Raw genomic sequence first — 25,244 nt, 5'->3', positions numbered from 1 at the left:
TCAGCAGCCCTTCGCCGCCACGATGTCTACGGTGGCGACTCGTTTTGTAAGGACGACAATGCAACAATCCCCAAACAAACAGCGCCAGGATGTATACACGCAGTCGGCGGACCAAGCATTGTTAGTGGATTCGCCGTCACCATCATGGTTTGTTTGAAGAGCTGGAACTCCTGGAAGGAGGTGTTTTACGCGCCGTCTCACGGGTCTTGGAAGTCGTCAGTCAATGGACAGATGCGGCGGCCACTGTCTGCGGAGTCAACACTGGGATCAAGAGGCGCCTGCTCGGGGAAGGACCCTCTTCTGCGAGAACCGTCTCACCTCGGCGTGGTCAGTGAAACCTGTGTGAAAGTGAGTGTGTAAAACCTCCCCCTCAAAGGTGGGTCGACGACGATGACTTTGGACACTCCCATCGGTAGAGGGTTGAATGGCCGTTTTCCCTCACCTAGGGATCTAGAGAGGACAGTGTGTATTTAAGCAGCCGTCGTCGGTTGTTCGGTGTGCATTCTCTCTCAGTCACGCAAGACTGATGAAGTGTAACGTTCTCATGTAGCTACTGTAAATAAATCCTATATTCCCCGTTCTCGATGAGAACAAGTCTCTCCCTTCAACAGCGTCCTCAGCGTGGATAAGTTGGACGACGGCATGGGCCAGCTACCATCTATTTCATGCCCGACCCCAACCATTACAATACATAGATCACAACGGGTGTTCATCGTCTGCTTGAGATTTACCAGCAGCACGGCGGTGGATGTGCAGCTGCCGGTGTGTCGCAAGCGTTCACCACGATGAGCTCTAGTGGCCATACCAAGTGCAAAGGAGGAAAAGCGAAATATAAGTGGAGCAGGTTTTGGCTCATGTTCCAGGCATCTAGTCAGAGGAGGCACTGGTGTCAGTATTCCTTAACTATAAAGCATCCCCTTCAGTTACCCCAAGGGCAAAGTTTGGCAGTTCTTCAATGGCTGTACTCCATAACACTGCAACACCTTGCACAAATTCACATAAAAGTTGCAAGAGTAAACTAAAGGTCTCGGTTCCTTGCAGAATCGACAGACAATGCCGAACACTGATATTCCCGATTTGAGGCCCACCTTAAGATCTCGATGGACGATGTGCTGGCTGTGACAATACTCGACTGCCAGCAGAACTTGCCAGAATTTCCGCCGCGCCATTGGTTCAGGCATACGACCATGCCGTGAGATGAACTCTGCATAGAATGTCAAAAAGCAAGCTTTGGTCTTCCCTACTTGAAGAAAACAACTTATATATAATAAGTACACAAACACTCTGCACTTAATCCTTTGTTTTTCTGAAGTATGTCAATGAAAAACGGTTTTTCTGCCTCCTGCTTACTTAGAATGTACAAGGAAGACAAACTTGAGTGCTTTTTAAAGAGCGGCAATATAAGGCACAGTCACCATTACATTTAAGCTAAACATGCCTCCAGTGCCTTTTCCATTCTCTTGGAGATAGTGCTGAACATTTCTGGTTGGGGTGCTTTGAATGTGCTAGTTTAAAGACCAGCTGCAATGAAATCTCACATTGGCTAAAGTGGTTATATACGAGGTATCCCAACTATCATGAACCAAGGTTTAAAAATTTGCAAATGCCACGTAGCTGGACAAAAACAAGATAATGCTGTTTGCTGTCGCTTGGAGATACTCAGATAATCTTTTTGTTTGTTTGTTTATTACAACCCTTCCTTGTTAAAATTAAGCTGCTATAGATGTGTATTCATTGTTCAGGTTAAAACTGACAGCAGCTGTACATTGCCTTTAAAATCGTAGTTTTCCACTTAGACAATGGAACTTAAGTAACAACAGCACACTTTGATACACTGGCAAAGGGAACATTGGTAAACAAGGGGGACAAGGGGGCACGTACCTCTTGACCCAGACAGAAATAACTATTCTGCACCATGACCTTTTAAAGCAGGACTAAAACATTAAGGCCAGTGGTCTTCTACACAGAGTTTCTTGTGAAGAACTAGTACAAGAAATAAATGTGCAATGAATTTATGAGACTAGGCGAAATTGCAATCCAACCAGTGCGTGAATGATGAGCTCAAGCAGCACTGAAACTTTTTCTCAATGGCGAAGAAAGGTTCCTGCTAGGCCTCTTTTATTCTTATATTTAATCTGGCTTTTACTGGCAATGACAAGAAAAAAGTGAGGAGGAGGAAAAAGAGAGGAGTCCACTGGAAATACCAGTGGCTTTCAAAAGCAATATAAGTATATCCACACAAATGGTAAAGTTCAATGCATTGATTGTGAAAATGCGCAAAGTAGCAACTATAGGTGAAACAAAGTTGAATGGCCCCTGAACCACTTTTTGTCGCAGTCAAGAAATGAATTTGAAGTTAAAATATACTCTTTCAGAAATACTTTGCCACAAAAAGTATTACAATGCATTCAGCAAAAGTGGAATTAGTGGCAATCAAGCACCTCTTACACGGTGCCTATTCCTTCTTCAATGACTTGCACTGCGAAGGCTACGACGAAGCATGCCCACAACACTCCTACTACTAAACATCACCGTGGTGCGCTGTTCAAATTTGATTCTGGATGTTAACTTAGCACTACTTCAGATTTTGGTGCCCATGGCGTGCCAAACACAGTTGTCCTCAGCAAGCCGCGCTGCGCTCAGTCAGTGGACTCGTCGCGGCCACCTGCGGCAGCCGCAGTTTCTACGCTACGCAGCAGACCACAGCTGCATGCAGCTGTAGTGCGTATGCACGGTGCTTGCTTTGTGAGCGACTTGGCTTGAGTGCACACTCATGCTTATATGCTGCAGTTTGGCCATGCTACATGGTGCAGACCGACTTTGTCTTACACCAGCGTGACTGATGGATAATAGCCACATCCATTTTGTGCATTTTGAAGCACTATTAAGAGCTCAATACGTATCAAAGTCTGCCAAGGCATCTAACCGGGAGCACCAAGGAGTGAGTGTGCACTGGCAAGCATGCGTGTGTCTGACCTTAAGCTTTGCACGGTCCAAGACTAGTTGAGTGTTCAAAACCAGCCAAATTAGTGAGACTCGATGGCTACGACACCGATGAGCAGGGTGGCCAAAGTTTGCGGCCGGCATGCGGCCGAGTATAAGCAGACAATAGTTGGCTTCTTCTGGAAGTATGTAATTACTATCAAAATTCAAAAGCAGATTTTTGCTTACTTCAGCCTGTTTATTAAACTGCATCAATAAATATACACAGTAACAGTGGGATCAAGCGCACTATCCAAACACCCTTCTTGATTGATGTCAGCTATTGGCCAATAGCAGTCGCAGATAGGAATCTGTTATATTTCAAAATAAAGCACCCAGAAAACACCAAGGAGCAAGCTTCTGTTGAAAAAATAACGTTTGAGAAAAACGTGACTGTGTTCTACATGCGAGCTTCACACGGCGTCCGACTGCAAAATTTGGTTGAGAAGTTCGCAGCAGCATATGCTATCTGCGGACTGTTTTTTTTTCACCAAGCTCGAGGGATCGTTCAGGAGCCCTTTAAAACAACAAGCCCATAACAAGAGGAAAGATGAATGTTGCTACGAGTTCATCTGTGCACTTTTCGCCAGTGTGGCTTTTCAGACGAACTCGAAGGGAGGGTGGCACAAAGAATAACATTCCAGGCACATACCTTTATTGAACACTTAGATATCTTGTGCAGTTTAAAAGTGCTATTTTTGTCATAAACAATACTGTGTAATCTCTCAATTGAATTATTTATTTTCCGAGCAGTTTGTTGCTCTTCTCTATATTGGCCATGCATGGAGATCACAGGGATTGTGTTACATCACACCCGCTAAGTTAATGTTTGCATGGGCCAAAAGTGCCCAAACACACAATGTACAAGCTTAAACATTTGCAGGAAGCCGTCCCTGCTCTGTAATTTTTTAGCACAGAAATGTATTCACTCTATCTGTAACATCTGCAATGCCAACTGTAATCTGAATAATGAATACCATAATTTAGAGCATAAGTAAGAAGTGCACACAATTCCATTTTCATGGTCACACGACTAATATCAATTCACATGGCAGTTATTCTGACAAAAGTGCTGGAGCAGTCATGCGTTTACACAGGAGTACCACCACAAATGTAAGTTCAGCTTAACACGTTTACAATGGTAACACTTTTTGAGGTTTCAATTCCTGTGTATCATGAGTTACCAATAATGAACTGTGGTCATTTGAGTGATACTGATAGGGCCGACATTCCGATAAGGAGTATTTCTATCAGGCCATCACATTATGAGTCCACATATGTGCTAGTGGGTTCATATCCCCCTTCTGACACCATGTATCAACCGTGGTTTGGCAAAGAGTGAACAACTCGATCAAGTGTACACAAAGCGGTCAACCCTGGATGTTAATCGAATGCACAGTTTATACTTAGAGGTAGTGAGGGGAAGGATGACTACTCTCGCAACCATGAGCATTGATAGTATATGTGCATTCAGTCTGCACACTTCAGTGTGACACAGCCTTGTCTTTGGGCATCAGGGTGACAACTTGTTCTTCTGACAAACTACCATGACTCACTAGTGACCAATGCTGCAGTGAACATGTTAAAAGAACTCAGCACTTTATGATATGCAGAGACAGTGTGTTGAAGACGAAGACAAGCACTGGCTTCCGACTTCTGGAGGCAGTTGCCTCACATGGATGCAGTACGAAAGCACATAAGCACAACATATAGTGACGGCTACGAGCGTGACAACAAACAATGAGTGCAAAAGCAGAGTTGTGAAGGCGCAAAAACATAGAGATGAACTGCAACAAGGTTTTAGGGGCAACAAGGTTAAGAGGTGTGAGGCAACTGCCTCCAGAAGTTGATAGCATCTGTCTTCATCTTTTCCTGTCTTTGTCCCGGTGTGTACAGTAATCCATAGTATGCTAGGGGCAGTGTATGGGAACTACTGCTAGAATGCAGTTATAAGACAAAACTTACCAAACACCTCGCCTTGGCTGGCATACTCTGATACCAGGTACAGCATATTCTTTGTCTCCATCACCTGCAAAAAGCCAGTCATCCACTATAGATTTATGACACTTATCAGAAGCAACTAAGACATTTTGAGGATTCGGAAGGCCACTCCTACATAGTTCAACCAGTGTAGTTCAGTCAGTTTAACCTTAGAAAAATAACAAAATTTAATGAATGTGTATTTAACCTACAGAAAAACCTTCTAGAGAATGTAAAATGAGTCTTTACTGTCGTATATAGTCAATTGCCTTTACGATAAAGTGAGTGGGGTCTCCAAAATACTTTGCTATACAGGTCACTTCGTTGGTACACATTGCGCATGTACCACTCACAATATAATAGGCTAAGCACGTTCAAGAAGAGAAAAGCTTATTTAACATGAATTCATGGGCGACAGCGAAATAAGTCGTTTTTTTTTTTTTGCCACTTTGTCTGACTGAGTGTGCGACTCTCAGCAACCTTATTGCACTGACGTTCACAGCATGCTCTATGCTGAAATGCGGGAGCATTGAATGTCACTATCCCCTCCCTTGTTGTCAAAACTCTTGTTTCGTTTTGAAACTCATCATTGTTGCCTTCGGTGACACTTGCATGCTTTTCACCCTAGATGGCTTTGACTATGTCGTCGGTCATCAGTTACGATTACGTCATCTTGCCATCATCAACTGCGACATGTTCACCAGCTGTTGTACTTGTTGCTGTGGTACAACAAGCAGCATGTGAGTTAAGCAATTATAGAAGCAGCGCAGCAGGACTGTACTGCTTGCTGACATTGGCACGCTTGCCAAGTACATTGCTAGCACTGCCGTCAGTGTTAGCACAGAGCTCAGGTCAGTGGCATCTGCGGAGCACAGTGGCAGCACCACTATATGGCATTCGTTGTAGAGTAAGAAATTCAGCTATCAGGAACACCTGAATTCTTTTGTTGTACAGGCAAATTCGTTGTAGTGGTCATCATTGTAGAGGCGTTCACAATACATGTGAAAGAGACAAATTCGGCCGAGACATAATTAATCCTTCGTTCTAGAGGTCACTTAATTTAAGAGGCTTTCTTTTATTTTATTTTTATTTCATATACCCTCAGGGTCGAAGCATTACAGAGGGAAGTGGGAAACAAGAAATACAAGGGGAAAAAGAATACATGAAAGAAGCATGTAAAACATAACAAATCAAGCATGATTAACATGGTTATTATAAAAGCAACAGGTGTAAAAATGGGTTCTATTTATACAATATTAGCCCTTTTGACTGTAGCAGGTATACAAAGCAAATTATTCATCAAACATTTGATACGTGGGGTTGTCACTAACTGTGCCAGCTAGAATGGTGAAAGTTACATTATGAGGACAAAACTTTTTGACTGAGAAAGCACAGTTGTAAGACAAAATGAGTTTCTTTTGCCATAAAAGAATCCTTCGGCAGCACAGTCTCTGAATCGAGTACGATCGCAGATAACAATTTCTGTAAGTGGGCCCATGTATTTGCAACAAGTATTGTAGTACATTGAACTTTTGTAAACACATGAAAAATGCTATGTGCCATGCACGTACCCTTAGCTGTGTAATTAACGAACACTCCACATACCATGTGCACTTTCTCAAGCTTTTCGTAAGGTTTCAAGATTCCGCAAGGTTTTAAATTAAGCATCAGTAAGTAATGAAAGTGAGCCTACTAGTACTGGCTATGGGTGGTAACAAATTTACGAACCATCTTTACAGACAGTTATTTCGATCATTCCTGTATGTAGTACTGAACACTGCACATTTTCCAGAGAAGTGCCACCAAACGAACATAGTTATCCCAGAAAGCATAAATTATTGCAATGTCTGAGTAAGTCTTGCATTGTCTGAGTGTGATAAACATTATTACAATCAAGAAATTAATTAAGTACCAAACTGTACCAAAATGTACCACACTTTTTACAACACTTCAACAGCCAACAGCTGTTATGTATGCAGCCTTTTGTTGAAAAGGATGCGTTCATGTACAATATGGAAGAACAGTTGGGGCATTGGGCTTAGGTACATGCTAAAGAAACCCAGACGGTCAAAATAAATTGGTAGTCTCCCACTACAGCACACCTTACAATCAGATTGAAATTTTGACTGTAAAATCGCTGAATTTATTTCCCTCTTTTCTTTGGGGGGGGAGGCATTGGCATTTTCGTTTTGACATCACCCTGAAATGTGTACATGAATAAACGTATATGTGTACCTATATCATTAAGCTAACAGCAATGATGACAAAATGCAGGCTGTGCCCCTATATCAATGAATGAACCTACAAGCTATTATCATCACGCCAGTTCCAAGTTTCGAGTAAGATGGAAAAGCAGTCTACCTGCACAACCTACCTGATACAGCTTCACAATGTGTGGGTGGCTGAGCATCTTCATGATGCGCACCTCACGGAACACCTTCTCCAGGCTGGCAGCATCCAATTGTGTCTTGTCAATAATCTTGATGGCGACCTGCATGTGTCACAGATCAGTTAACCAAAATTGATGTCTCTGGAGACTTGAGAGGTTCTCGATAACATGTTCAGGTAACAAATACAAGTCGTTAGAGTTGAGATAGCTTTAGACAAATGTATTCTGAGTGTTGAAATAAATTCCACAGACCGCGCAAAACAAGTGCCGAAGGCAAGAACAAGGACGAAATACCGCAAAATCATTATTATAAAGAAGAACTCAAAGAAAAAGTGGAGGAGCAAGCGCCGATTCGCTTGACTCTTTCTTTCGCCCCTCTCCCCAGCAGTGGTTTCGTGCGCTGGCCGTCGCACGAACTGTCTTTACGTCAACGCGCGAGACCGCTGCTAAATGAATTACTGTTCACACTGTGCTCTCCATTCAAAAGACCAACAAAAAAACAGCAAACTAGCTCAAAGTTCGTGATCGAGTACTTTTGGGCACTACCGGGCACAGTGCCGACGCCGGATGCTGAAGCTGGCGACGCTATTTGCCGGCTTCCGTAGGCGCAGATTATTTTCCCAGCGTCTCACAACTGACCACCAACGCGCTGCAACACGAACCAGCGCAGGCTTTGTGATTCAAATTTGCTTTAGTGATTGCTTCACAGGGCAGTAATATCAGACGGGAAGGTGTAGATACGCCGAAGGCTACTCAGAAATGATCGCGCGGACCAGCATGCACGGAATGATAACCGATGCTCGCGTCTCGTCCACGGGGCGCTACGATTACGCAGGACTTTTACTGTCCGCAGGTAGCCACCGGAGGATGCTGCGGTAACACACGAGACTCTACACGCGTTAGCATGGAGGTTTCCCAACCATCGAGACCGACGCTAACCTCGGTCTTGGTGATGCGATGTCTGGCCAACTTGACGACGGCGAAGTTGCCCTTGCCGATGGTGCGCTCGATGTCGTAGAATCCCACCCGGATGGGGCCTTTAAGCTTGACTGCCATGCCCATGGCTAGTGGGGGCCCGGAGCGCCCCGCGAGGGCCCCAGCAGTGCACGCCTGCTGCCTTCCAGCATGCAGCACCGGCCGTACGGGTCCGAGAGCCGACAACCAAACGGCAGCGTCCCGGAAGCGCGTCAAACGCCGCCTCCGTGACGCACTTCTCTTACGCACGAACCTTTGAACACAACGTACGGGCAAAGAACGGTGAACTCTACCGCGCGCGGCCATGTTCATCCAATATATCTGCCTTGTTTCGGTTTCGGGTAACGGGATATTTCGCTTGGACGTGTAGTATGATTGGTGTTCAAACTCTGCAAGGTTGCTAAAGCACACGTGCCAAGACTAGCTCGAGTCGAAGCTGAAACATTTGTATGTACTTATATTTTAGCGTAAAGTCACTTCGTTTTTTTTTTTATAAATTTTGCCGCATTCCACTGGCTCGAGCTAGTGGCAGATACGTAACGGCAATTTCAGAGCTCGCAAGCATAACAGTCGATCGAACGAACTTGTCTCTAATGCAGCTTTCTTCAAAAGTTAATAATGAAGACGGTTTTCCCATGGCCATTCGGGATTGCTAAATGTAGTTTTGACAGGATAAATGATAGTCAAAGAGCACACTCGGGCATTTTGTTGAGCTTACGCACACTACTGAACTACACCTGCATTAACGGCAGTCATGACACCGGAAAAAGAAAAGTTCATCGATAATTGTCGTCTTACGCGGCTTTCTAAAATGCCACACAGATATAATACCTTCAATATATATATATATATATATATATATATATATATTGAGGGTATTATATCTGTGGGGCATTTTAGAAAGACGCGATATATATAGACGGATATATACACACACACACACGGGAAGGAAGGGAACCGAGGGGCCCGATTTTTATTAGTCATAAGAAGCCAACGAGCAAAGACAGGACAGGGGAAATTACTTCTACTTATTAATTGAATGAAAGAAATTATCAATGAATGGAAATGAAAGTGGATGAAAGAACAACTGACCGCAGGTGGGATATGGATTACACGTGTGGCGCTCTTACCAAATAAGCTACCGTGGCGCAGCTTTCCCATCCACTTTATTGGGTATTTATGTTTATCTACTAGAACTAACCCTGGAAGTGTTAGCCAGCGCCACCGCTGGCTGTGTATGTATATATATATATATATATATATATATATATATATATATATATATATATATATATATATATATATATATATATATATATATGGTTACGCACTTTAAAAAAAACTATATTGTGTCGACGTTTCGACCGGAAGCCGACCTTTCTCATGATCTCCTGCCGAAACGTCGACACATTAAACGTTTGCTTTAACGCGAAAGCTTTAAGGGCCCCGTGTCGCAGAAAATCTGGCGTCGGACGTCGTTTCGGTAAAACTATTTTCGGACCACCCATCCCCAGGCACTAAATGTGGCGCAAGTAAGCTAGTGAACTAATTGAATTTGTCAAGCTAAAATCAGTAGCGAAATAGTAAAGTACGACTTGCACACAACCTACAGACATGATAGCGTCGGATTGTTTTTTGACCAAACGAGAAAATATAATTCTGTTACGCGAAAACTCAAAGAGCCCCCTTTCTCACCGTTTCTACCATTCATAGTCCGGCCACGGCGTAGGCCATTTGCGCGCGCCGGTGCGTGAGTATCGCGGGGGCCATGGAGCGGGGCGCCCGGTTCCCTGCAATACCTCCAGGTACCTCCACTCGCACCCGCTCTTACTCGAGCTTGCACACAAACGGCTGGCGATCCCTCAAATGAACGTCTCGTGCTGCGTTTCTACCAGAAAGCCCACCTCCGTGCATAGCGTTCGTGGTGTCAGCGTTTCCAGGTAAATATTACAGTTACAGAAGTTCCAGTTGCCGGGAAGCGTGAGAAGCAGTCAGGGATGAGATCTTTGAATGATGTCGCGTTCCACTCTTAAATGCGAATATATATATATATATATATATATATATATATATATATATATATATATATATATATATATATATATATATATATATAGTGTGTGTGTGTATGCATGCGTGAGAGAGAGAGAGAAACAACTTTATTGAGCCGAGCTCGACATCTTCTTAGACGCCGTCGATGGAAGTGGTTCCCTCTTCACGGGACCCATATGGTTCCCTAGCCGCCTGGCCCCTGGAGATCAGGACGAGCTGGCCTTCCAGGGCGGTGCTGGTTAGCAAGGTCTCCCATCGCTCGGTAAGGGTGGATGAGGGATGGGGTAGGGTAGCGGGGCAGTTAAGAGGTGGGGGGATCGCCTTGATGAAATCGCATACTCCAATGACGTGTTGGAGCGTGCCTAAATGAGTTTTGCAGAAGTTACAATCCTTCTCGTACCTTTCCGGGTACATCTTGTTTTGAAGGTAAGGGTGCGGGAAGGATCCTGCCTGTATTTGCCTGTAGATCGCTTGCTGTTCTCTGCTAAGCGATTTGTGAGGATCGGGGTAACGGCGCCTCTCCGTCTTATAATGATGCGTAATGTCTCTGTAACTAAATATGGACTGTGGCTCACCTTCCTCAACCCGGTGTTCCATCTCTCGGGCGAACTGGTGGGCAAGTTCCTTGCCCTCCAGCCCAGAGTGAGCCGGTGTCCATATTAACTCAACTTTCCTTTCAGATACGTCGCGTTTACTTTGGAGAATATCTAGTGCCGCAAGAGACACACACCCCTTCCTGTAGTTGTTATACGCCTTTTGCGAGTCGGTGACAATTCTTCCCACCTTGGGCTGCGCGAGTGCTAGCGCTATAGCGGCCTCTTCTGCCACCTCTGGAAAAGACGTCTTGATGGAGGCGCAGGTTAAGAGCACATCCCGCGTCGTAACTGCCAGCGTTGCTTTCGATGAAAACTTGGGTAACGAAGCATCTGTGAAGAGAGTGACCCCCTCTTCCTCTTCTACTATGTGACCCAAAGTCTCCGTCAAGGCCGCTATACGAGCTGCTCTGCGGCCGTCGTTACGACCCGACCTCATGTTTCTAGGCAGTGGCTTACTGTGGATTTTATGCACCCACAACCTGGGTAACGGCCCCGTTTCCTTCCGCTCTGCCTCTTGCCAGCCCAACTTGGCAAGAACGCGACGTCCCGCCGACGTCTGACTGAGCCGAACTCTTTGATTAGATAGATGAGCTTCTATTAGCTCTTCGACGACGTTGTGCTTGGCCATGCCGAGAAGCTTGTCGGTCGAAGAATGCTTCGGAATGCCCAGCGCCATCTAGGTTGCCTTTCGTATAATGACGTTCAACTGGTCCCTGTCTTTTTTCAGTAACTTGAGGTACGGCGCCGCGTAAACGATGCGCGACGTCAAGAAGGCCTGGACGAGCGTCAGTACATCGTCCTCCTTCAATCCCCTTTGTCTGTTTGTGACTCTTCTGATCATGTTCGAAATTTGTTCCGTTGAAACTTTGATTTTGTCGATCGACGCCCCCGCCTTGCCATTGTTCTGGAAGATGACACCCAGGATACGTGCTTGCGTGGTTGGTGTTATGGTCGTCCCGTCGATGGTGATGCGTACGTTCTCTTGGTCTCCTTTCTTTCTTCTTGGCTTGATGACGAGTAACTCGGACTTTTGTGGCGAGCAACTGAGGCCGCACGATTTAGCGAACTCGTGCACGGTCTTTGCCACTCTCTGAAGGGTCTCCTCCATCCAGCTCTCCGACCCTGCCCTCGACGTCCACACAGGGATATCGTCTGCATAGAGAGCGTGATCTATGCCCTCTATGCATGCGTGTGTGTGTCAAATAAAATATCTGCTGCAAGCAGTCACTATATTCAAAATTTATTTTTGAAATTCAACTGGTTGCATTTAAATGAGTTCAGCGGTTGCCGAATAAACATGTTCCTGTGCTTGCACCGTGAAATGGGGCGCCCGCCACAGCTTTACAGGCGAAGAATGAGCTGTCTTGCTTTTTTGAAGTCAATGTAGGTCACTTGTATTCAGGATAGGTAAATGCTTCGTCCGCAAGTTTCATAGCCAAATTTTACCAGTATCGGCCGTGCTCACTACAAAAAATAATTTTGTATTAAAGTCGTAAAGGAGTAGGTGCTTTTCACGCATACGATGCCTTTCTTAGAGCACATGTGCTTTATATGTACTCCCAACTCTGGCTTTTTCGCGGAGGGGCTAGCTAGTAACAAAGTAGCGTACTTCAACTCTACTCTGTGGAAAAAGAGTACTGCATTATATTTCACCTGGTTAACCGCAGTGGTGCTGATTTCAATCTATTGCAGCTGGAGGCGGTGTCGACCCTCCATGTAAAGGGTATAGTACCTGACGAGTTTCATAAATTACAAGTGCAGGAAACCTAACATTAAAGAATTGTAATTATTTCTACGCACGTAGCACCGCTTATTCCTAGCTCCCCAGTGAATTGTGTAGAGTAAAGCATATTTCTATATAATGTGAAATTTACAATTATAAATGAACATTCGAAAACTTCCTGCACTCCTAATAACCTTATATGCAAAATACTGATTTCTTGCAAATAAATTCCCCTGTGAACTTGCGAATATCGTGAAAAAGAACTGTTTTCTTGTTCTTCTGACGCCCGACAGTCTGGTGCGGTTTCATGCTGACAGCGTGGGAAAACAAGCGTACACTCGAGTGTCATGTCCGGCATTGTCTGCGGGTGACTTTTGCCCCTTTAGGCCGAATCATTGCGCACGCTGCTTTCGAGCGGACCCCGACGTCTCGAAGGTGCCTTTGGGGGGCAGCCAGTGGTTGGGGGTGTCCGAGAAGGTGCCCCGGGTGGCCCGGCGTCTTCTTTCTTCAGAAGGATGGGGAAGGGCGCGCTTTATTGCGGCCGGCCGCAGAAAAGGGCGGTCGCCACCACTGCGGTTCCTACCGCCACTACCAGAGGGCGCTCTTTCCCATGGCCTGAACCTCCGTGGGCGGGCGCCCCCTGTTGGGCGAGCGGGGCACCCAGGGCTCGACCGGGTGCCAAGGTGTCACAATGGCACGGCGTGGGCCGCCGCCACCGAAAAGGCAGATGTTACCTGTGAGGTCTTTGTGAGGCCGCCCTATTCCCCATTGTGGGAGCTTCTTCCTATTCACCAGCGGACCGCTCTAGTCCGAACTAAGCGAGACACGACGAGCGCGGAATTTATCGCGGGACGGCACAAACCCACACACAGCCAGGTGGTCCAAGCGCGCGTGCAGTGTGCCGCGCGATCTCTGGGTTAAAACGGTTCAGCACCGTGAAAACCTGGAAGCACGGCATCAGTCACCTTAAGAGTGAAATGAGCGCTCCAGCTCACCGCAACTATTCGCATCCACGTTGTCTGCTGCTAAGCACCGTTCGTGCGCAGGAGACACTGTCAAACGCTGCGTTTTGACTCGAGTTGCTTCGTCCAGGTTGGGAATAAGTTGGTCCCCTTGCTGATGCGACAGAAACTTGTTTGCACCCGATATATAGGCGACGCCGAAGCGCTCACTGTATTATGCTGCGCACAGCTGGCCTCCTCGTGCACGCGTTGCACATAGCTTCAAAGGCACTGCGCCGTTTTAGAGTTACAAAACAACTCGGAGTTCTTCCGAGGCAGCGTCGCCCTTTGAAATTCCTGCTCCCCGACACCTACCACGGGGTGGCGGAGCAAAGCCGCGCTCGATGATCGCCGCCGCCACGCAGCAGGGGTTGCGTTAATGGCGTTAAGTACGGCTGCCACACTGAAGCGTGGGGTGCAAAGAGCACCGCTGACTGCGGTCCCGTAGCCCGTTTTCAAATGTTTGCGCCGGTATCGTTCCTACAAGAGCACCATCTGTCGTGCTGGATCGTGCAGGGTATGTACCGCCTTTTGGTGGTTTTCAATGGTGCTCCTCGTTTCCCGAACCCGCACGCAAGAGACGTGACAATTAGACTGTATGTCATGTTAGGGACAGCGGCAGGCCAATGTGATGCATCAGCGATAATCGCCTATGGCGTTATATAGACGTATGTGCTAAAGGAGAAAGGTGTATACTGTTCGAGGTGTAAGCGACGTAAGAGAAATGTAACGGCTGGTTAGTATTATCCAAGTGCCTGCCGTCTTCTTTATATATTTCTTTTTATTCCATCAAGAAGAGTCAAGGGGGAATTTCCTGCATAGAGTTGCAAGGCGTGCTTTAAGATGAAAGATGCTCTCTACAGCGGTACGCATGGCTCACGATTGTTGCATTACTCACGACAGGAAAACCATCAAGTGTCAGGGATTCTGCGTAATGAAAAGAAGACGCCCGAGGACAAATATCCAGCTTTAAAAGGAAAGCAGCTCAACTAAAGGGAAAAGAAAGGGACGCAGGCACAGTGGTTTATCTATTTTGCTTCCTTGTCCCATTATATTTTGCGCTGTTTTCGTTATAAATATTATGTATCAACTTGAAAAACAGCACGCTCTCTTGGAATGCCGCCTTCATTCTAATGACTGTCTCCTACTTGTTCAGTGGTCTTGTTACTAAGGTCAGTTGGCTCTCTTTTTCAAAGCGTTGCTGAAACACTTGAGTTCATTCGAATAATGACCTTATTGTATTCTCCTCGCGCACGCAAATATCCGCATCGGTGGATGACTCTAATAGTTAATAAATAAAACCTGTGAATTAAAAAAAAAACATTGAAGATTTGCGAAAAGTGATAGAAAGGTCTAGCGTTGCGCTCGAGCTTATCGTAAGATGTTTTAAAATTACACTGAGGTGACCGGCTGGCCCGACGACGCACGCGATACAGCTGCTGCTGCATGCGCATGCAGCAGGAACAACTGGCAGGTACCAGGCGTCCTATACAACGCTGGCACGAAGCGCAATGTCGGCATTACAGCGGTGCGGCACCTCGGTGGTGCACGAGAAGAGATCGATGGAAAACCATTGGCGTTTAGCTTGATCACGGACGCGCGCTCGAACGGTAAAACAATGTCAGCGCGGCCTTTGCTTGACGCTTATACTGTCCGTGCCACTCCTACAAGCATGCATGCATGCGCGGCGTGGTATATGTGCACAGCTGCCCAGCAGAAACGCTAATGTTTTCGCGCACGAATGTTTTCGGCAGTAGCACGCGCATGCATGCACCGGTGCAGAGCCGATTGGGCAGAGAGAAAACTTGCCCGTAGCCTCGTTTCCCTGCGCCCTTCGCGAGGTATGGGCTGATGTCGAGTGGCAAGACTCGTCACCACCGTTGCCATACCCTTCCGGGAGGCCAAGCGTTGTGGCGAGCAAAGCTAACGCAGCAAAACATGGCAATGCGTCCACTTCGCTTCGTCGATTTTGCAGCCAGACGCACTGGGCGACGCTAGCATATATCTGGAGCCACAGAGTTTCTCACTGTATTATATAAGGGAAATCTGGCGCTGCTGCGCTGTTGTATGCATGGGAAAGCCGGTATATTGCGACTTCGGATTGCCATCGTTCTCGGAGAGCCAGGAAAGCACCGTTCCGTCTTTCAAAGTGATTATTTTCCTACTAAAACAGCACGTAAGAAGCTGCTTTAGCTTTATTATTACACAAAAACATGTCTTGTTTAACTATGAGAACTTGTTGCTGCATGCGCAATTATATTAAACGTAAAAAGTATCAGCGGGCCGCTAAAGTTGGAGGACAGACGACAAGATTCGTGCTCGCATTGGAACCGCTGTCGTCTTATCTTGCTTTTCTTCGCTTGGTTATGCATTGTAGGTGAGTAAACTTCACTGGAAGATGCGTCAATAAAAACATTTTATCAAGTTTTTATTTTAATAACGCGTTATTTGCATAGCCACATCTACGTTCTAGACGAAGCCTCCTACAACACCAGCCAACACGAGCTTCGCAGACACTTATACCGTAATTCCCATGACGGCACGGCGCCCCTTAAGAAACTCCCATATACGGTGGCGCCAGATTTCCCTCTAGGTATAGTGAGAAACTCTATGTCTGGAGCACGCGTGGACCGCGCATGCGTAGTCGATACCTTGACAGCACATCACGATACCTTGACAGCATATATATATATATATATATATATATATATATATATATATATATATATATATATATATATATATATATATATATATATATATATATATATATATAATGAGAATGGCGACGACGTGTAAAAGCTCAAACCATAACGAGGATTGAGCGCGAAACGAACTGAGATTCAAGACGGCTGACGTCTTTATTTTCACAATGAAAGACAAAAGTATGTCATACAACTAGAATAGCAAAATTTTATTTTAATGGAATGACATTAGGTATAAACTGAGATTTGACCGTTAGCATTTTATGAGGGCATCCATTTCTCATCCTTAATTTTTTTCTTCTGTAGAGCACAGTAGATAAGCCGCATATATTTTATAAAGATGTTCGCTGTCTTCGCAGTCTCTAAAACCATCTCTATCCTTGTTTAAGGTAGACAACCAGCCAGAACGTTTCCGGCACGCATATGTACTAAAAAACTGACATGGTAACAATATTTAAATGTTGAATGTGAAATGTCTACCGGTTGCTCCACGCTGCATCTTCGCTACAGTACGATGCGCTATGCAGTGAAGAAGGAATACAACGCGGCTGCGGGAGATGGGGAGGGTACCCGATTTCAATGGAATAAAAATAAGTGCAGTTAAACTTTTTGATATCAATTTCAGTGTATCACGAAATCAAATACGCCATCCTAGATATCCAAAAATATTATAAGAGAACCCCTCAGTGCACTTTTTATGAATAAATACAAACCAACAAAATTAGAAATCTTTTTTTCTCGTGTGTTTCGTTCTCGTTTTATTCCGCAATAATCTTTAGCCCTTGCTACGCTCGTCCTGTCACCGAAGAGGTCTACCTCAGAAGCTTCTATCTTAATACAGGGGAAGGGAGAAATCGTTTCGATTGGAATTTACTGCATGGAATTTGATGAGGCTGGTTGCATTGAAAAGAAAGAAATTAAAATCTGCCAACTGTGAGATCTAGATTTTCAACCGATGCTATAGATTTCTTAAGAAAATTCTTGAATATTGTAAAAAATATAGATCTCTAGTATAAGTATAAAACTCCGTAACTAACCAATATAAAACGATATCACTATCCTGTAAACTGCACCTATTACTACATCTAAAATGAGCACAACTGACGCATTATACATTACACCTCTAGTTATATAATTCATATAATACACCTCTAGTTTGAAAAAGCCTCGTAAACAGTGTACCATTTTCATCAGGTAAACTGAAAAAACTCATATAACATATTTGTACACTTTAGATGATCTAATATATACAATTTACAAAACTGCGATATCTGTTTTTGGTAACTTGAAAGAGCGTAGGTTAGGGCGTGTTGGTTCATAACTGAGGTTTTTTAGCGCACGAAAAGGGACGAAGGACAGTGGCATGCAGTAGCGCTGTGTCCGCGTCTTGCCACTGTCCTTCGTCCCTCTTCGTGCGCTAAAAAACCTCTGCTTTTGGTGCAGCGTTACTGGTTTGTAAATTTGGTACTTCAGCATTTATTTTTAGGTTAACCATATTCTGCAATTTTTGCAAAAGTTTCGAGGCCCCAGATGAAAATTCTGCTTCTATACCATCTCTATAATTCTACTATCTCCCAGTTTCATTCGAACGGGTTCAGTGGTTGTCTAGCGAAAGCATACATGTCTGCGTCTTCTATACATGTACTTGAAGAGAGAAATTGGAGTTAGCCTTGAGATAAAGCTGCAGAAAAGATGTAAAGGGGTTATGTTATGTTATCTGTGGTTAGGTTGTGTCCCTCACAAGGCGGCGACCAGTAAAGCGCGCGCACACACACACGCACACACACACGCACGCACACACGCACACACACACGCACACATCAGTGAAGAATAAAAGCATGTAGAAGCTGAAAAGCCAACTTCAAGCAGAATGTATATAGTGAACTTTCTCTAGAAGTCAACAACATTTTATGAATGTTCTGCAAATAAATATATTACACTGAGTGGCTTTTGAGTATTTGTTTAATGTGCCGATTCGGTCAAGCATATGAAATTGGAAGCTTGGAAACGTTTCTTCCTTCTTTTTTTTTCAGAGGTATACCTCAGGAGTTAAAGCGTTAAATATATGTGAGCTCAAAGCAAATAAGTCTAGCTGCAACACTGATTATTTTGTGGTTTCAGGCCAACAAAATGCAAACGTCTTGTGTATAACACATCACTCATAATGCAGAACTAAACGAATGAAAATGAACTGGTGGCCTAGAGAAACCAAGGTGAACTTTCATCAATTCACGAGCATGTATTTTCACGTTCAGGCGACTCATGAAACAGGATGCTGTGCCAAGTATACCTTAGTCGAAAAAGGGTGTTGACCATCATGCGCAGTGCCTTGGAGAAATGCATGCAGCAGTACGACGATATCAGCTTTCCTGCTTTTGCTAATGCCACATCAACCGATTATTTGCGATTAAATCATTAATAGCAAAATTGGAAATTTAGAATTGCCCCATGCAAGGCACTATACTGATTTAATGAAATCACCTTCAGCGCAAGTCATATGGGTGCCGCAGTGTACAGTTGACCTAACGAAAGGGTGGGGGGGGGGGGAGCCCCTTCTGAAAGAAATCGAGGGGAATGAGCAGGCTCCCCGGGCCCTCCCTGACCTTAAGCACTGGTTGTGTCGCGATGGTGACGACGAAGACAGGGCGAAATGCACGTTATCACACAGTGGCCTCGGACACAGCACAACCTGTCAAATTCCTTGTGTACACAAGTACATGGTAAATAATGTATACCGCTCATTGGACGACCAACATAGTCCGGTGTAGGACCAATCTACTCTAACAACTGTGTTATATATATGTCAGCCGTGTACATCCGATAGTGACGATGTGCAAAGAGACGCATTACGTGCCGATATGCAAGCGAGCGTTCCAGAAAAGTAAAAGACTATATAGTATTAACTTAAGCAGCGGGATACATTCTTTCCCAACTTCGTCCCTGAATGGCTGCATGCCATTGATGTTCCTGCATAACGTGTGAAAACTAGAGTCAATTCTCTGTACGCCTATAACAGCACTTGTGATCGAATGTGCAAGCGGTGTGAAGAGCATTTGTGCAGAAATCATGGACAAAAAATGGTTTCAGCAATAGAAAATACGACATGGAACGGAGATGAAAGGGCTTCAGGCGGGAAACGTGCACGATCTATGTTCTGCGGCAGCGTCGATGAGCTCGGGCATAGCCCTTTCATCTCCGTTCCACTGTCTAATCTGCGGCGAGGCTGGCCGCTTCAGTCGTGCACGGGGAAAATTAGTGCACGCATTTATGCGGAGTTCATCTGCATCTGTACAAAGTCATCATCAATCATCGGCTCGTGTGCGCTTTTGCGTCGGCGCCATTTTTCCTTTTTGGAATAAAGCGTAGTCTCGACCGTGGTATTTCAATATATATATATATATATATATATATATATATATATATATATATATATATATATATATATATATATATATATATATATATATATATATATATATATATATATATATTTGAGGTGCCCAACAACTTTATAATTGATATGCTTGCGATTAAAGCAATAATTAAGAAGTTCATTAATTAAATGTAATTAATTAAGTAATACTTCGTGATAAAAAAGGAACTGGCCGTAAGTATACATGCGACTATATACGGCTATACTATGCAGTCGGTACGATTTCTCTAGAGCTCTTGCGTATATATTTTAAATCTTGGTCCAAGTTAGACACCCTGTATATATGCTGCGCCTTCCACGTTTACCTTTCTTTTTTTTTTTGCCGCCAGAAGCGTTAGCTCGCTCATTTAATGTTTTACGGAATTGTTAAAGACCTTCTGTTGCAGATAACACAATTGCATGTATACCTATAGTCCTTGAGCTGGATTATTCAGAGGCGGACATTACTTGCTCGAGAAATTGAAACAAATATTCAAATAAATAACAAAAAACGCACCTATTATCTTCTGAATTCCTATAATTATTTTACTTAGAGAGAAGGGTTTTCCCACCGCGCTGTCAGGATTGGGGGTTCAATCCCATCGTTCGTGATCCGTTGTCAAGAGTGGAGTCGGGCATGAATTAGAAAGTAGCTGGCCCATGCCGTCGTCCAACTTATATCCACGCTGAGGGCGTTGATGAAGGGAAGGACTGCTTCTCATCGAGAACGATGAATATGGGTTTATTTACAGTATTTATATCAGTCTAACATGACTGTTTGAGAAAGTACATCAGTCTAACATGACTGCTTGAGAGAGAGTGTCCTGAGCAGCCGCACAACAGCGGTTTTTAAACACTCGGTCCTCTCCCTATACTCAGGTGACGGAAACTGCCGTCCAAGCACCGTAGGCGAGTTGACCAGGCACATAGGGAAGACGAAGCACCGTAGGTGAGACGACCTGGTACCGTAGGGGCATTTATTCCCCGAACTGCAGCGCGCCCGCCAGCCGCCCATCGTCTGGCGTCTTGGTCGGCGCGTGGGAAGGGGTGTCAGTAGACGTTCCCGCGGCTCAGTAACAATAGTTGATTCGCCGAGCCCGTTTAGTTACAATGGCGACTTCGTCAAACTCGGCTCCAGCGACGGAGAGTCGAGGACGCAGTATTGTTGTTCACACACAGGCGACTTAGTCACACCGTGGCTAGAGGTGTGCGACGACGCTCCCGCGGAATGTTGCCTCCACAGTCGCAACTGGTTGGCAAAACTTGCACTGCAGCTGGCCGTTCTTAACACCGCCTCACTCCAAGCTAAGCAGGCCGTAGGCGGTCACGCTCAGACTCTTGCAAACTAACCCAAATCCGGCGTCCCTTTTAACGGCCTATTATATTCCGAGATTTATCCGAACTGTTCTTTCGCGGCCTGTGGTGAGGTTGCTACTTTGCCTCACATGCTCTGTGAGCGCACGCGGGTCGTTGGGCCCCAAGTTCACCAAGGAAAGAGCGGGACGCACTCCTGAGAAGTCCCGTCCTTGAGGACGAAATCCTGCAGCCGCTCCATGCGCGATCGGGCAGGCAGGCGCTAGACCTGTCAGTCCCGTCGTGGGATTATAGCCGAGTGCGCGTTTTGCTGGACCCAATAAAAGTTTATTCACTCACTCACTTATATTCTGACTTAATTACTTTACGACATATATTGCAATTTACGAATCGTAGCCGGTGAGCTCGCAAGACGTATATACACCTACTTGGAATCACCTTCCAGAATGACGCCAGCTTGCATGGAGATATGCGCCATTAAACTTGCGGTAAAATGCTCTGTTTTTGTTCCACTTACTTTTTAAGAAAACGCTCTTTTATGCATTGAAGCACAAAAGTAACCAACGCCCATGTATTTCGTTACACACTTTGGGAAAGAATATCTCGGAACTGGTACGTGTCGTCATGGAAATTCATTTCAAATGGAAACTCTCCGGCTACAATTTGTAAATTGCAATATGTGATGTAAAGTAAGTACTTAAGAACTTAATTAGGGAGCTTGTATTAATTAGTTGAATATGTGTCTCGATTTCTCGTGCTAGTAATATGCAATGCAACGAAGTGGCGCCTCTTCGACTAATTGAGCTCAAGGACAAGAACTAAGTTATCTGCGACAGGCGATTTTTAAAAATTCCGTAACACTTAAAATGATCACAATCTATATATCTAGTGAAAATGCTAGGCGCGTCAGTGTGAACTCCAGCGTGGTTGGTGCTGTATATGGGTATTCGAATTAAATGAGGTCTAACGCGATAAAGTTAAGAGACAGTACACCAAAACATAAATTTCAATAAAGTTTTTTACTCACACGCCCTTGATTTTTTTGTATTTCTGGTGACCATATACCTTTACTGCTGTGCGAAAGCGGTGGCTATTATATAGTAGGAAAGAGGTACAAAATTTTCTGCTGAATTAAGGCAAGGATTGAGCGTGATGAGGCGAAATATTTCTCAAATAATTCATTCCCGTCGATTCCTTCTTTATGGGACAAATAAAACTAAATTTAATAAAGGAAAGAAAACATAAGCAGGGAAAAGAAGTGCACATGTTACTCCCTATGCTCACACACTTTCTCTATCAATCACTCAAGTTATATGTATACAGTGGCGGACGCATTGACCTCGCCAATAGTGGTCCCTTCAATGGGGCTTTCGCGCCATGCAGTGGTCAACTTAGGTATATAGGTGTAGACGACGCCCAGCAGCGTGATTCAAATCGTGGTCCTTGTATACTTCCATAAGTATATATCGTTTGCGCAGGAGAACTGATACGAACACCTTGGTGATCACCTCCGTCGGCTCCTTTCTCCGAGAAGGAGTGTTATTTCTTGTGCAGAAGCATATAGACACGCGCTTAGTGAGCGAATGCCGTAAATTGAAAATACATAAATGAAAGGGGTGTTAACTGCAGCAAACTGAAATTTGGCTGAAACATAGTGCGCAATCATAGATGACAAAGGTCAACGGCAAATAATACGCATTTACCTAAGGACCAAACTATGAAGTTGCATTACGTCAAGTGAAGCGGGAAGACGCAGAATAACGCACATTTTCAGTTGAACGCATTTGTTTGGCATGGTTCGATAGAAACAGTTGCCGAGAAAATAAAGGAATGGGAAGCAGATGTCACGTGATTGACTTTAAAAAAAAAAGGAAAGAAGGCGCCTTCGCATCTCCGCGAACCTGTGCCACATCAGGGTCACAAAATGACGCATGCGCTGTGGCTCAGCTCTGTGTGCGCGCACTGGAGGGAGCGTGCACCAAACAGGCGTCCTTTATTCTCGGCGGCGCTGCGAGGCCGCTGTCCTCCGGCGCTCTCGGCGAGCGCAGCGTTTCTGAGGCTTCCGACGTGCGCGGGAATGAGAGCACACTCGAAAGCGGGCGCTTCTTCTCGCGATGTCTTGTGGCAGCGTCAAAGTGAGCGAGGAATGTCGAGCGGCGGGATTCGCGCGGCCTGTGTCAACGGCGTGATCAATCCGCAAGGTCTCTATTATTATCTCCGGCAGGGAACCTCGTCCCGGCGACCGGAGCGAGTCGCTCTGGGACGCCTCGAGGGGGGAACCGCGAATCACGGCGCGGCGGAGAGGGCGCCTCTCTCGCTGCCGAGCCTACCCACAAGTGGGCGGGGCCTCTTACCAAAATGGGCGCGGCCTCCGTTTTGGTGGGCGGGACTACCGACATTGCTGCGCTTGCCGAGAAAAAAAAGGAAGGGCAACCGCAGAGCCGCGACGGCGGCGCGACGGAGTGCTTCGGAAACAATTTTGCGCAGAGAAAAAGGGAGGTGAAGAGAGGGCGCAGTCGGACAGGTAGCCTAAATAATAGAAAGGAAGATGGAGAGAGGGAGAAAGCAACGTGTGCTTGGTGGGCGGGGCGCCGAATAGTAGGCGTGGCCCATGGGCGGTCGCGGAACGCGTGGTCGACTCGAGGGCCACAGTGGCGGCCGAGCGCGGCTGCTGTACGTGCCGCGGGGTGTCTGGATGCGCGCGCCCATGGCGCTGGACTTGGAGAAGCAGCGGGCGCCGAGCCCCGGCCGCCCGGGCTCGCCGGCTTCCTCCGAGCGACGGCACAAGGTGACTGCGGACGGGGCATCGGCGCCGCAGCCGCATCAGCAACCGGCCGCCCAACCGGCACAGGCGGCCGGGTCGACGCCGCCTCTGAAGTTCTCCATTGAACGGATCCTGTCGTCCGAGTTCGGCCCGAGCGGCGGCCGCAGTGTTCCCACCGTCGCCGCCGTTCTCGCCGCCAAGGAGTCGCAGCAGCCTCGCAAGGACGAGCGCACCAAGTCCATCGCCGCCGAGCCCCCCACGACGCCTCCTCAGCAGAACCAGCCCGGACTGCTCTGGCCCGCCTGGGTCTACTGCACGCGATACTCAGACCGGCCGTCCTCAGGTGAGCTGGTGATGTACAGCGCTGTGGGGACGGGACTGGGAACGCATGCCACCGCTCCAATTACCCCAGTGAAAATACGCCAGCTGGACGCACACATCGTGAACATCTCCTTGACAGCACGCGTCGTGTACAGACGTCAGAGACGCGCGCTTGTCAGCAACAGCGCGACATGTGATCAAATTTTCCGCTTTTGGCAAACAGGGAATACCACTTCGCCTGCGCACCATCACGAGAGTTATTAGGTACATGTCCCCTTTGTCGTCCTTGGTATATCTTTGTTGGCCTCTTATGATATCGAGGGAGTGAAACTCGCCCGAGTATAATTTTATAGCGTGCAATCTAGCTTGCTTAGAGATATGAAATAGTGCAAGGGGAATGCAGGCATCCGGTGTGCAGGCTGTGAGCACAGGAACGCACTTTCGTTAACGTGGGACAACCGTCAACATACATCGTGTCTGCACACTTTAGAGCCTATATATACGAGACGCAATTGGACGGTGCTGTGTATGCCCCGTGCGTAGTCGATCCCTGCTCTTTAGACCTTCGAGAGTTTCACTGCTTGACATATGAAAACTTGACGAAGCGATGCTGCAGTGATTGAAGTATAGCACAATCTATCTGCAGTTGCTTCCTCATTCAGAACGGTATCTTGGGGCATATAGGTGGGGTGTGAACATGGGCGCGTGCAATTTGAACGAAACCAAAACAGCGCGAGGAAGATGCTGACAAGGCCTGCAGTGAAATGGAAAGAATTTACGCAGAATGCAATTTCCGAAGTTTGTAGCCGGTTGAGTACTCATCATATTCAAAACCACTCTATACCAGCGATTGTCCGAAACTTTGTCACATCCAGTGCATATGAATCTGATCGTATATCCCATAATATATGCGCGTATTTTCGCATAAAAGAGCGCTCTGTTTCATGCGCCGCATTAGTATATATATATAGTCGGCGGCTTCTGCGGATATTTAACTTTAAAGGCTTGACAGCTGACATCTGATGGTGAC

The 25,244-nt window shown here is 45.9% G+C and overlaps 3 protein-coding genes across 5 annotated transcripts in view; 2 read left to right on the top strand and 1 right to left on the bottom strand.

Moving 5' to 3' along the window:
* The window catches only part of LOC135902469 (serine/threonine-protein kinase SIK2-like), a 309,800-nt gene that overhangs the window by 23,157 nt on the left and 261,399 nt on the right, over positions 1–25,244 (bottom strand). For 2 of the 3 annotated variants that reach the window (XM_070537801.1, XM_070537802.1), the window contains 3 exons: positions 7,337–7,453; positions 4,948–5,011; positions 1,089–1,204 (listed from right to left, as the gene is read on the bottom strand). In XM_070537801.1, coding sequence (XP_070393902.1) covers positions 1,089–1,204; positions 4,948–5,011; positions 7,337–7,453 — 297 coding nt within the window. Of the gene's footprint in view, positions 1–1,088; positions 1,205–4,947; positions 5,012–7,336; positions 7,454–8,290; positions 8,580–25,244 lie in introns of all 3 variants that reach the window. The other variant, XM_070537800.1, reaches the window with a different exon arrangement.
* The window catches only part of LOC139059410 (uncharacterized), a 356,283-nt gene that overhangs the window by 157,790 nt on the left and 173,249 nt on the right, over positions 1–25,244 (top strand). The gene's annotated exons all lie outside the window — the stretch shown is intronic.
* Positions 23,726–25,244, top strand: part of LOC135902470 (homeobox protein engrailed-1a-like) — a 110,305-nt gene continuing 108,786 nt past the window's right edge. The window contains exon 1 of the mRNA XM_065432568.1: positions 23,726–24,236. Within this exon, the coding sequence (XP_065288640.1) occupies positions 23,741–24,236 (496 nt within the window). The 5' untranslated portion in view covers positions 23,726–23,740. The remainder of the gene's footprint in view (positions 24,237–25,244) is intronic.

The sequence above is a fragment of the Dermacentor albipictus genome, chromosome 4 (assembly GCF_038994185.2).
Source record: "Dermacentor albipictus isolate Rhodes 1998 colony chromosome 4, USDA_Dalb.pri_finalv2, whole genome shotgun sequence".
Taxonomy (NCBI): Eukaryota; Metazoa; Arthropoda; class Arachnida; order Ixodida; family Ixodidae; genus Dermacentor; species Dermacentor albipictus.
This window is presented reverse-complemented; position numbering and strand designations above follow the sequence as displayed.